This window comes from Colobus angolensis, unplaced genomic scaffold, assembly GCF_000951035.1.
Source record: "Colobus angolensis palliatus isolate OR3802 unplaced genomic scaffold, Cang.pa_1.0 Scaffold39, whole genome shotgun sequence".
Lineage (NCBI taxonomy): Eukaryota > Metazoa > Chordata > Mammalia > Primates > Cercopithecidae > Colobus > Colobus angolensis.
The window spans coordinates 2,134,957-2,147,894 of record NW_012117265.1 but is presented as its reverse complement, the minus strand read 5'-3'; the positions used below and the strand labels follow the sequence as shown (position 1 = coordinate 2,147,894).

General features: G+C 54.1%; 1 protein-coding gene across 1 annotated transcript in view; it reads left to right on the top strand.

The window, feature by feature from the left end:
* LDLR (low density lipoprotein receptor) overlaps positions 1–6,262 on the top strand; it is a 43,968-nt gene extending 37,706 nt beyond the window's left edge. The window contains exons 14-16 of the mRNA XM_011954953.1: positions 745–822; positions 3,014–3,171; positions 5,035–6,262. Of these exons, the coding sequence (XP_011810343.1) occupies positions 745–822; positions 3,014–3,171; positions 5,035–5,070 (272 nt within the window). The 3' untranslated portion in view covers positions 5,071–6,262. The remainder of the gene's footprint in view (positions 1–744; positions 823–3,013; positions 3,172–5,034) is intronic.
* Positions 6,263–12,938: the final 6,676 nt, after the last annotated feature.

The following is a 12,938-nucleotide window of genomic DNA, read 5'->3' as shown; positions in this document are numbered from 1 at the left end:
CTCGCTCTGTTGCCAGGTTGAAGTGCAATGACGAGATCTTGGCTCGCTGCAACTCCATCTCCCGGGTTCAAGTGATTCTCCTCCCACAGCCTCCCGAGTAGCTGGAATTACACGTGCCCGCCACCACGCCCACCTAATTTTATATTTTTAGTAGAGACAGGGTTTCACTATGTTGATCACGCTGGTCTTGAACTCCTGAGTTTAGGTGATCCACCCGCCTCAGCCTCCCAAAGTGCTGTGATTACAGGCGTGAGCCACCACACCCGGACCAAAATATGCTCGTTTTAATAAATGCAGAGGTAAGTTGACGAAAATTTCACCCGCGACTTTGTCAACCACCTGGAATGAAAGCCTCTGCGGTCCTCCCCTAAAGACTCATCAATGTGAGGCTCAAGAACCTTCTCAGGCTGGGCTCGGTGCCTCATGCCTGTAATCCCCACACTTTGGAAAGCTGAGACAGGAGGATCACTTGAGACCAGGAGTTCAAGACCAACCTGGGCAACATAGCCAGACCCCTATTTCTAACCTCCCAAAAAAAAAACCTTCTTAAACTGGAATTGAGTCCCACAACTTTGATAACTCACAAATAAGCCCGTGTGGCCTCCCGCAGACTCGGGAAATTCTCCCAAGTGCCCAGGGCGATGTGCTGGGCACTTTCCTGGCTGTCAGTGCCCTCCTCTGCCTGCTCCATTTCTTGGTGGTCTTCCTTTAGACCTGGGCCTCACCCTTGCTTCTCCCCTGCAGCTCTGGGCAATGCCGCTGGCAGAGGAAATGCGAAGAAACCCCAGAGCGTGGGGGCTCTGTCTATCATCCTCCCCATTGGTAAGTGCGGGCCCGTCCCCCAGCATCCCCGGTCCCCTAGCCTCCCCCGGGTCCCAGCCTCGCCCGGGTCCCAGCATTGCCCGTCCCCCAGCATCCCCCGGGTCCGAGCCTCCCCCGGGTCCCAGCATCCCCCGTCTCACAGCATCCCCCGGGTCACAGCCTCCTGCAATGTGACCTTGTGCCTGGCTGGTTGGGCCTGTTCCCCTGTCCCCCAGCATCCCCCGAGTCCCAGCCTCCCCCGGGTGACAGCCTCCCCCGGGTGACAGCCTCCCCCGTCTCCCAGCATCCCCCGGGTCACAGCCTCCCCCGGGTCCCAGCATCCCCCGGGTCACAGCATCCCCCGGGTCACAGCCTCCTGCAATGTGACCTTGTGCCTGGCTGGTTGGGCCTGTTCACCTTTTCTCCCGGGCAGGGTACAGCCGCACTGAGTGTCCTTTATCACCCCGACAGCCTCTCCCGGCTTCGGGCTGACAGTGACAAGATCAGACAGCTAAGGGGTCAGATGGAGGACGTGCAGCTGGGTCCTGTGTCGCGGAAATGGCCTCACCCAGACTTGAGTGCCTTCTGGGGAACGGGTTCTCTTGCAGGGGACCGTGTGGAGAGGCTCACTCTCGCTGCCTCGCTCATGCTCATCCTAACTCACATCACATTTCTGTTTTCTTTTTTTCTTAAATTTTAAGAAAAAAGAAATTTAATTTGTTTTAGAGACAGTCTTGCTCTGTCACTCAGGCTGGAGTGCAGTGGCGCGATCATGCCTTGCTGTAGCCTCAATGTTGGGGCTCAAGTGATCCTCCCACCTTGGCCTCCCGAGTAGTTGGTACAAGCCACTGTACCCCGGTTCCTATTTCTTAAAAAGTCACCGCCTTGTGTGTGGCTAATCCTGGACAGAAATATGGAGGAAGTCAGCTACTTTTGGGGTGTGGCTCACCCAGTGGGCTTCAGGTTAGATATTCCTTACTTACGAGGCTGGGCACCGTGGCTCATGCCTGTAATCCCAGTACTTTGGGAGGCTGAGGTGGGTGGATCGCTTGGGCTTAGGGCTTCGAGACCAACCTGGGCAACATGGCGAAACCCTATTTCTACAAAAAGTGTCACCTGGGCAGGTGACACTTGCCTGTGCTCCCAGCTACTTGAGGGGCTGAGGCAGGAGGATTGCTTGAACCTGGGAGGTCAAGGTTGCAATGAACTGAGACTGCGCCACTGTACTCCAACCGGGCAACAGAGCAAGACTCCGTCTCAAAAAAAATAAATATAGAAAATTCTTATGGATAGATTGGACTATTTTCTGTTTGTTTGTTTTTTCTTTTTGGTGGTTTTTTTTTTGAGATGGAGTCTTGCCCTGTCACCCAGGTTGGAGTGCAGTGACACGATCTTGGCTCACTGCAACCTCCACCTCCTGGGTTCAAGCATTTCTCCTGCCTCAGCCTCCCGAGTAGCTGGGATTACAGGCACGCACCACCACACCTGGCTGGTTTTTGTAAGTTTAGTAGAGATGGGGTTTCACCTCATTGGCCAGGCTGGTCTCAACCTCCCGACCTCAAGTGATCCACCCAACTTGGCCTCCCAAAGTGCTGGGATTACAGGCGTGAGCCCCCACTGTCAACGAAAAAAAAAAAAAATAGCCGGACATGGTGGTGCATGTCTATAGTCCCAGCTATTCAGAAAGCTGAGTTGGGAGGATCCCTTGAGGCCAGGAGGTTGAGGCTGCAGTGAGCGATGATGATGCCACTGCACTCTAGCCTGGGGCACAGAGCAAGACACTGTCTCTTTTTTTTTTGACGGAGTCTTGCTCTGTCACCAGACTGGAGTGCAGTGGTGCGATCTCAGCTCACTGCAACCTCTGCGTCCCGGGTTCAAGCAATTCTCCTGCCTCAGCCTCCCAAGTAGTTGGGACTACAGGTACCCGCCACCATGCCCAGCTAATTTTTATATTTTTAGTAGAGACGGGGTTTCACCATGTTGGCCAGGCTGGTCTTGAACTCCTGACCTCATGATCTGCCCGCCTCGGCCTCCCAAAGTGCTGGGATTACAGGCGTGAGCCACTGCGCCCAGCCTACAAGACTATCTCTAAACAAACATAAAAGACCAGGAGTCCAGGTTATGGTACGATGCCTGTGTTTTTGCTCCAGCCATGGAGCTGGGTCTCTTGTCTTGAGGGGAGCTGTGTGACAGAGTGTGCCTCTCCCTGCAGTGCTCCTCGTCTTCCTCTGCTTGGGGGCCTTCCTCCTCTGGAAGAACTGGCGGCTGAAGAGCATCAACAGCATCAACTTTGACAACCCTGTCTATCAGAAGACCACAGAGGATGAGGTCCACATTTGCCGAAACCAGGACGGCTACAGCTACCCCTCGGTGAGTGACCCCCTCTAGAAGGCCAGAGCCCATGGCGGCCCCCTCCCGGCTGGAGGCATACGATTCTCAAGGGACCAGGCCGAGGCTTCCCCAGCCCTCCAGATCGAGGACAGCATTAGGTGAATGCTTCTGTGCGCTCGTTCAGAATGTCAGCGGACAACGGCCTCGGTGATGTAGAGGAACGCTGGATCAGCGAATAGAGTTCCATCAGATGGTGACTGAGCAAAGAAAGTCAAAAGGAGTTCAGAGGCCGGGTGTGGCGGCTCACGCCTGTAATCCCAGTACTTTGGGAGGCCAAGGTGGGGGATCACCTGAGGTCAGGAGTTCAAGACCAGCCTGCCCAACATAAGGAAACCCCGTCTCTACTAAAAATACAAAAAATTAGCTGGGCACGGTAGTGGGCGCCTGTAATCCCAGCTACTTGGGAAGCTGAGATAGAAAAATCGCTTGAACCTGGGAGGCGGAGGTTGCAGTGAGCCAAGGTCGCGCCACTGCACTGCAGCCCAGGTGGCAAGAACAAAACTCCATTTCAAAAAAAAAGGAGTTCAGAGGCTGGACATGATGGTTCATACATGTGATCCCAGAACTTGGGGAGGCTGAGCAGGAGAATCACCTGAGCTTAGAGTTCGTGACCAGCCTGGGCAGCATAGCAAGACCCCATCTCTGCAAAAAAATAAAAATTTAGCCCAGACAAGGGCCTATAGTTACAGCTACTAGGGAGGCTAAAGCAGGAGGTCAAGACTGCAGTGAGTCGTGATTGCACCACTGCACTCCAGCCTGGGTGACAGAGCAAGACCTTGTCTCTTAAAAAAACAAAACAAGGCCGGGCGTGGTGGCTCAAGCCTGTAATCCTAGCACTTTGGGAGGCCGAGACAGGTGGATCACGAGGTCAGGAGATCGAGACCATCCTGGCTAACAAGGTGAAACCCCGTCTCTACTAAAAAATACACAAAACTAGCCGGGTGAGGTGGCGGGCGCCTATAGTCTCAGCTACTTGGGAGGCTGAGGCAGGAGAATGGCGTGAACCTGGGAGGCAGAGCTTGCAGTGAGCTGAGATCCGGCCACTGCACTCCAGCCCGGGCGACAGAGCGTGACTCCGTCTCAAAAACAAAACAAAACAAAACTCAAAGAAGGGTTCCCAGAGGGCTGGGAGGGAGGAAGGGAGAGGAGGTGTTTTTTTTTTTGTTTTTTTTTTTTGAGACAGAGTCTTGCTTTGTCACCCAGACTGGAGTGCAGTGTTGCGATCTTGGCTCACTGCAACTTCTGCCTCCTGGGTTCAAGCAATTCTCATGCATCAGCCTCAGCCTCCTGAGTAGCTGGGATTACAACACTATGCCCGGGTAATTTTTGTATTTGTAGTAGAGATGAGAGTTCGCCATGTTGCCCAGACTGGTCTTGAACTCCTGACCTCAAGTGATCCACCCACTTTGGCCTCCACACGTGCTGGGATTGCAGGCATGAGCCACCATGCCCGCCTTGATCTTCAGACAAGGGGTTCAGGGTAGGTAGGCTTCTCTGAGCCAGAGGAACCGCCTGTGCAAAGGCCCTGAGGCTAGACCATGCCTGTTGCGTTTGAGGCTGTTGTAGCTGGAGCAAAGAGAGGGGTAAAAAGGCAGGAGGTGACCAGGCTGGTTGTGCAGAGCCTTGTGGGCCACTGGGGAGGACTTTGGCTTTTGCCCTGAGAGCGGTGGGAAGTGACTGAATCATGTACTCACCGTCTCCCCCTGGCGGCTCCTGGGGGAACATGCTTAGGGATCAGGATGCGGGAGGCTGCCGAGCCCAGGAGGTGAGAAGTAGGCGGCCTCCGGCCGAGTTTCCTGAATGCTGGACTGATAGTTTCCGCTGTTTACCATTTGTTGGCAGAGACAGATGGTCAGTCTGGAGGATGACGTGGCGTGAACATCTGCCTGGAGTCCTGTCCCTGCCCAGAACCCTTCCTGAGACCTCGCGGGCCTCGTTTTAGTCAAAGAGAAGACCAAAGCATTGCCTGCCAGAGCTTTGTTTTATATATTTATTCATCTGGGAGGCAGAACAGGCTTTGGTGGCTTGGGTTGGGATTTTTGGTTTCTTTCTTTCCTTGTGAAGAAGAAGAGAAACAGGCCCAGGGGTGCCAGGATGACACCTCCATTTGGAAGTTTTGAGTTTCTCTCCACCGTGACACAATCCTCAAACATGGAAGATGAAAGGGCAGGGGCTGTCAGGTCCGGAGAAGCAAGTGGCTTTCAACACACGACAGCAGATGTCACCAATGGGACCCCCAGCCCTGCCTCATCCACCAATCTCTAAGCCAAACCCTTAAACTCAGGAGTCAACGTGTTTACCTCTTCTACGCAAGCCTTGCTCGACAGCCAAGTTAGCCTTTGCCCTGTCACCCCCGAATCATGACCCACCCAGTGTCTTTCAAGGTGGGTTTGTACCTTCCTCAAACCAGGAAAGGGATTCATGGCGTTGCAACTGATCTGGCTGAATCCGTGGTGGCACCGAGACCAAACTCATTCACCAAATGATGCTACTTCCCAGAGGGGGAGCCTGAGTCTCTGGTCACCCTTAATATTTATTAAGTGCCTGAGACACCCGGTTACCTTGGCCATGAGGACACGTGGCCTGCACCCAGGTGTGGCTGTCAAGACGCCAGCCTGGTGCCCATCTTCCCCACCCCTACCCATTTCCATTCCTGTGGTCTCCTTGCACTTTCTCAGTTCAGAGTTGTACATTGTGTAAATTCAGCATCTGTGTTATTTTGCACTGTTTTCTGTTGTGTGTGTTGGGATGGGCTCCCTGGCCAGGGAAAGCCCGTGTCAATGAATGCCAGAGACAGAGAAGGGCAGGTTGACCAGGACTTCAAAGCCATGACAGCCATTGTCTTCTTTATGTCTGCTCACCTAGTGCCTCCACTACTATGCAAATGCCTCCAAGCCATTCACATCCCCAATCTTGTCATTGATGGGTATGTGTTTAAAACATGCATGGTGAGGCCGGGCGCAGTGGCTCACGCCTGTAATCCCAGCACTTTGGGAGGCGAGGAGGGCAGATCATCTGAGATTAGGAGTTGGAGACCAGCCTGGCCAACATGGTAAAACTCTTTCTCTACGAAAAATACAAAAGGTAGCTGGGTGTGGTGGTGCGCGCCTGTAATCCCAGCGACTCAGGAGGCTGAGGCAAGAGAATCGCTTGAACCCAGGACTTGGAAGTTGCAGTGAGCTGAGATCGTCCCATTGCACTCCAGCCTGGGTGACAGAAGCGAAACTTGTTTCAGAAAAAACAAAACAAAAAACATGCCTGGTGCATCAGCAGCCTGTGGCCTCTGGCCAAGCATGGCGAGGCTAAGGTGGGAGGATGGTTTGAGCTCAGGCATTTGAGGCTGCTGTGAGCTATGATTATGCCACTGCACTCCGGCCTGGGCAACATAGTAAGACCCCATCTCTTAAAAAATGAAGTTGGCCAGACACAGGTGCCTCATGCCTGTAATCCCCTGTAATCCCAGCACTTTGGGAGGCTGAGTCAGAAGGATCACTTGATCTCCTGACCTCGTGATCTGCCCTCCTTAGCCTCCCAAAGTGCTTGCATTACAGGCGTGAGCCACCATGCCCATCCAACGCCTGGCTAATTTTTGAATTTTTGGTAGAGACGGGGTTTCACCATGTTGGTCAAGCTTCTCTTGAACTCCTGACCTTGGGTAATCTGCCCACCTCAGCCTCCCAAAGTGCTGGGATTACAGGTGTGAGTCACCGTGCCCGGCCAGCCTCGCTCCCTTCTTTCATCTGTTTGTGGATTGGACTCCCCAGGGGAAGGACCCAGAAGGGGAAGACTTTTCAGGAGTTGGAGACCAGGCCTGAGCAACAAAGCAAGATCCCATCTCTACAAAAATCAAAAAGTTAAAAATCAGCTGGGTGCGGTGGTACGTGCCTGTGATCCCAGCTACTCGGGAGGCTGAGGCAGGAGGATCACCTGAGCCCAGGAGGTGGAGGCTGCAGTGAGCCATGATCGAGCTACTGCACTCCAGCCTGGGCAACAGATCAAGACCCTATCTCATAAATAAAACTATTTAAAAAAAAAAGTAAATCCTCCAGTCTGGATAGTTTGATGGGACTTCAGGTTCTTTCTGAAATTGCCCTAAATGTTACTGTTGCACTGATGACCCAAGAGAGTGACAGCCTCCCTCAGATTCCCGGTGTGAAGATGTCACAAGGGATTGGCCGTTGTCCCCAGGGACGAAACACTGTGCCCCCGCAATGCAGGGAACCATGACAAGCCTTTCTGGTTTCGGAGCATGTAAATGCATCCCTGTACAGCTAGTGGGGGTTTTTTGTTATGTTTGCACTTTGTATATTGGTTGAAACTGTTATCACTTATATATATATATATATATATATATATATATACGTATATATAAAATCTATTTATTTATGCAAACCCTGGTTGCTGTATTTGTTCAGTGACTATTCTCGGTGCCCTGCGTAGTGGGTTGTTGTCTCTGAAATGCCTCTTCTTTATGTACAAAGATTATTTGCACGAACTGGACTGTGTGCACCGCTTTTCGGGAGAATGATGCCCTGCTGTATGTATGAGTGGCTTCTGGGAGATGGGTGTCACTTTTTAAACCACTGTATAGAAGGTTTTTGTAGCCGGAATGTCTTACTGTGATCAATTAAATTTCTTAAATGAACCAGTTTGTCTAAACCCGATGCACTTTCTTCTGTTTGCTCATTTCTTTTTTTTTTTTTTTTGAGACGGAATCTGGCTCTGTCGCCCCGGGCTGGAGAGCAGTGGCATGATCTTGGCTCACTGCAACCTCCGCCTCCCAGGTTCAAGCAATTCTCCTGCCTCAGCCTCCCTAGTAGCTGGGATTACAGGCGAGTGCCACCATGCCTGGCAATTTTTTTTGTTTGTTTTTTGAGATGGAGTCTTGCTCTGTCGCCCAGGCTGGAGTGCAGTGGCGACATCTCAGCTCACTGCAACCTCCGCCTCCTGGGTTAATGCCATTCTCCCACCTCAGCCTCCCAAGTAACTGGGGCCACAAGCGCCCACCACCACGCCCAGCTAATTTTTTTGCATTTTTAGTAGAGACGGAGTTTCACTGTGTTAGCCAGGATGGTCTGGATCTCCTGACCTCGTGATCTGCCCACCTTAGCCTCCCAAAATGCTTGCATTACAGGCATGAGCCACCGCACCTAGCCAATGCCTGGCTAATTTTTGAATTTTTGGTAGAGACGGGGTTTCACCATGTTGGTCAGGCTTGTCTTGAACTCCTGACCTTGGGTAATCTGCCCGCCTCAGCCTCCCAAAGTGCTGGGATTACAGGTGTGAGCCACCGCCCAGGCCAGCCTCACTTCCTTCTTTCATCTGTTCATGGATTGGACTCCCCAGGAGGACCCAGAAGGGGAAGATTTTCCCAGAACTCTGGGCAACATGCAGTCTCCATGGGCTGCCACGGTACCTTGCCTGTGCTGTGATGGCTGACCTGGTGAGCGTGTTCTCTGCTGTCGCTTCTCTGAGTTGGAGATTTTGTCAAGTCCTCTGCTCGTCCATCATTCACTCGACAAATGTTTGTTGAGTGCTTAGGCTTGTGGGACACTACAGGGGATAAAAGAAAGGAAAGATGAGCGCGGTGGCTCACGCCTGTAATCCTAGCACTTTGGGAGGCTGAGACAGGTGGATCACGAGGTCAGGAGATCGAGATCAGCCTACCCCACATAGTGAAACCCCGCCTCTACTAAAAATACAAAAGGATTAGCCAGGCATGCTGGTGGGTGCCTGTAATCCCAGCTACTTGGGAGGCTGAGGCAGGAGAATCGCTTGGACTCGGGAGGCGGAGGTTGCAGCGAGCTGAGATCGCACCACTGCGCTCCAGCCTGGGCGACAGAGAGACTCCGTCTCAAAGAAAAGGGTTGGCCGGGCGCGGTGGCCACAAAACCAGGAGAGGGAAGACGTGGTTTCTGGAGCCTGCGAGCTGGTGGGAGCCAGAAACTCATAGGAGGGAAAGAACTGCCGCACATGTGGTCCCCGACAGAGGGAGGGAGAAAGAGTCCAGCCCATCCCCTGCTTCAGGCTCCCACCACTGCCTCCCACAGGCTGAACCCAACAGGGACAGGCTGATGAAGCCCAGGCAATGGTGCCTTACTGGGTGGATCAAAGGAGGGACAGGGTCGGCCCGGGAGTGATACGACACTGGGGTGGTTAGGCCCACAAACGTGGCTGGGAGTCACGGCTCATGCCTGTAATCCCAGCACTTTGGGAGCCTGAGGCAGGAGGATTGCGTGAGCCCAGGAGTTCAATAGCAGTCTGGGCAACATAGCAAGACCCCCATCTCTAAAAAACGTTCTAAAATTTCCAGGCTCACGCCTATAATCCCAGCACTCCAGGAGGCTAAGGCAGGCAGATCACCTGAGGTCAGGAGTTCAAGACCAGCCTGACCAAAATGGTGAAACCCCGTCTCTACTAAACATACAAAAATTAGCCGGGCGTGGTGGCACATACCTGTAATCCCAGCTACTCGGGAGGCTGAGGCAGGAGAATCACTTGAACTCGGGAGGCTGAGGTTGCAGTGAGCCAAGATCGTGCCATTGCACTCCAGGTGACAGAGCGAGACTCTGCCTCAAAAAAACAAACAACAACAAAAAAGAAATTTTAAAATTACCAGCCAGATGTGATGGTGCACACCTGTAGTCCCAGCTACTTGGGAGGCTGACGTGGGAGGATCTCTTGAGCCCAGCACTTTGGGAGGCCAACCTGGGCAGATCACCTGAGGTTGGGGGTTTGAGACCAGCCTGACCAACCTGGAGAGAAACCTCGTCTCTACTAAAAATACAAAATTACCCGGGCGTATTGGCGCATGCCTGTAATCCCAGCTACTCGGGAGGCTGAGGCAGGAAAATTGCTTGAACCTGGGAGCAACTGCTTGAACCTGGGAGCAATTGCTTGAACCTGGGAGCAATTGAACCTGGGAAAATTGCTTGAACCTGGGAGCGGAGGCTGCGGTGAGCGGAGATCCCACCATTGTACTCCAGCCTGGGCAACAAGAGCGAAACTCCGTCTCAAAAAACAAAACAAGGCTGGGCGCGGTGGCTCAAGCCTGTAATCCCAGCACTTTGGGAGGCCGAGACGGGCGGATCACGAGGTCAGGAGATCGAGACCATCCTGGCTAACACGGTGAACCCCCGTCTCTACTAAAAATACAAAAAAAGCTAGCTGGACGAGGTGGCGGGCGCCTGTAGTCCCAGCTACTCCGGAGGCTGAGGCAGGAGAATGGCGTGAACCCGGGAGGCGGAGCTTGCAGTGAGCTGAGATCCGGCCACTGCACTCCAGCCTGGGAGACAGAGCGAGACTCCGTCTCAAACAAAAACAAAAACAAAAACAAAACACCACAAAAATCAAAAAGAGCTGACTGACCAGGCCACCTGGGTTCATATCCTGGCTCTGCCACTGACTCGCTGGGTGACGGGCACGTCAGAGCCTCAGTTTCCCCACCCGACAATGGAGACAAAGCTAGTCTCCCCCTCCCCAGGGCCTCTGGAAGTGGGATGGGATGGGGGCTGCGCAGGCGCCCGGAGACAAAGACAGGGCCTGTCATCTTTCCCGCGTCCACAGGGTGGCACTTCCTTCCTGCCTTCCGCCTTTTGTTTTGGGAAGCTTCCAAAACGCCCCTGGGAGGGAAAACGGAGCAGCCCACACGGGAAGCGTCCCGGAGCCTGCACACAGGCGCTCGATAATTGCTTGATTGACGAAACTGGTGCTCAACCAAGTGGCAAACAGGATAAGCGGGCTCAGATGGCCAGGAAAACGGGAAGGCCTGGGAGGTGGCGGCTCGAGGGTGCTGAGACTGAGACGGGAGGGTGGGCAGGACCGGGGTGCATCCCCAGGCAGGGTTGGGGGAATCGGGTGCACAGCACGAGTGGGGCATGACCCAGAGGAGAGGTCAGAGGTGATGGAAGATTCTGGTATCCAGCCTTGGCTGCTGCATTGGGAGCCTGTACCAGGGCTTTGCTTTGAGGGTGACACAGACCTGCAGACATTCAGAGTTTCCCGACCGTCTATTGTTCTGCCCTGGTGGTCACCGAAGGGAGGCAGGGTGACAGCCACCCATTTTACAGAGAGAAGTAGGAGTCTCGGGTCACTGTGGCTGGATTCTGATCCTCGCCGGTTCCAGTTCTCTGGCTCAGAACGGGGCCCTGGTAAAATGCGCTTCTGGCTCCCTGGTCCATAGGCTCAGCACCCACCCACCTGCCCAAAGGCGCTCGTCCTGCAGGGCCGGGGGCAGCCTGCAGCTTGGGGAACGCCACCCCTGCAGACGGGATGAGGGCTGGTGGTCCTGTCCTGTCTCCGCAGGCTCAACAGCTCTGGCCAGGGCAGAGTGGAAGGTGGGAGGAATTTGCCCCACTCCCAGCAAGTCTGACACCCACAACTAATGTCCCCTGCTGTCCCTCCCCCTCTCCTGTCCCTAGGCCGTTCCTCTTCCAGCAGCCCGAGGCATCCCAGACCACAGCTGTCTGCAGTGAGTCAGCCTGGAGTCTCTGGGCTGAGCCAGGGCTGCCGGAGGGAGGTGGGGAGAGGGGTGTAGGCTGCCCGGCCCTGCAGCTGGCCCTGGCCTAGTGCCCCCCAACCTCCCCAGTCTGGGGTCAGCACCTTCCTCCCTTGCAGGCAGTGATTTTCCATGATGATGAAGGAATAAAAAAGCCACTGAGGGTTCTGATTGGGAGTCCCTGGTCCCCATCACCCCACTGAGCACGGCCGCTTCGGTTTCCTGGCAACTCTGCTCCATCCGGAGCCGTCCCTCCCCTGGGTTGGGCTGCTCTGGAGTTGTTCCTGGGATGGGGAGCAGGGAGCTTGGGGGTAAATAATGACATCAGCCACCTAGACAGGCGGGGCCACTGTGTCAAGGGGCCCATGTCAGGTTCCCTTCTCCCAGAGCTGGGGTTTGTCTTGGAATCGGAAAATCCTCCCCACATTGCCCTGTGGACTGCAGGCCTGGTGTGATCAAGGACCCTGCCCTCCTGCTATCCCCCTCAGTCTCCTCCATGCCAGCCTTGCTGTTTCCCCTGCCTGGCTCACAGTCTCCACACGTTTATCCCCTGGGGACTCAAGTCTGGGACATATGACACCCCCTCCCTGGGCCTCCCACAGAGCCACAGAGCATCCCCCCTCCCACCCCACAGTGTTCATTTGTGGGTAGGGATTAAGAGCACAAGCTCTGAGTGCCACACACAGCTCGAATTAAAGCTCTGGCTCTGATACCTGCCTGCAGAAAACCTGACACAGTGGCCTCCAGTGGGGTGTGACTCCATGAAGGAGGGCCTGGCCGGCCACAGGCTTACAGCACACATTTCTCTTTTCTTTTCTTTCTTCCTTCCTTCCTTTCTCTCTCTTTCCTTCCTTCCTTCTTCCTCTTTCTCTCCTTCCTCCCTCCCTCCCTCCGTTCTTTCTTCCTTTCTTTTTTCTTTCTCTCTCTTTTTTTTTTTCTTTGAGATGGAGTCTCGCACTGTTGCCCAGGCTGGAGTACAGTGGTGCAATCTTGGCTCACCGAAACCTCCGCCTCCTGGGTTCAAGCGATTCCCCTGCCTCAGCCTCCTGAGTAGCTGGGACTATGGGCACACGCCACCATGCCCAGCTAATTTTTTGTATTTTTAGTAGAGACAGGGTTTTACCATGCTAGTCTCGAACTCCTGACCTCGTGATCCACCCACCTCGGCCTCCCAAAGTGCTGGGATTACAGGTGTGAGCCACTGCACCCGGCCTCTTTCTCTCTCTCTTTTTGTTCCCTCTCCCTCTCT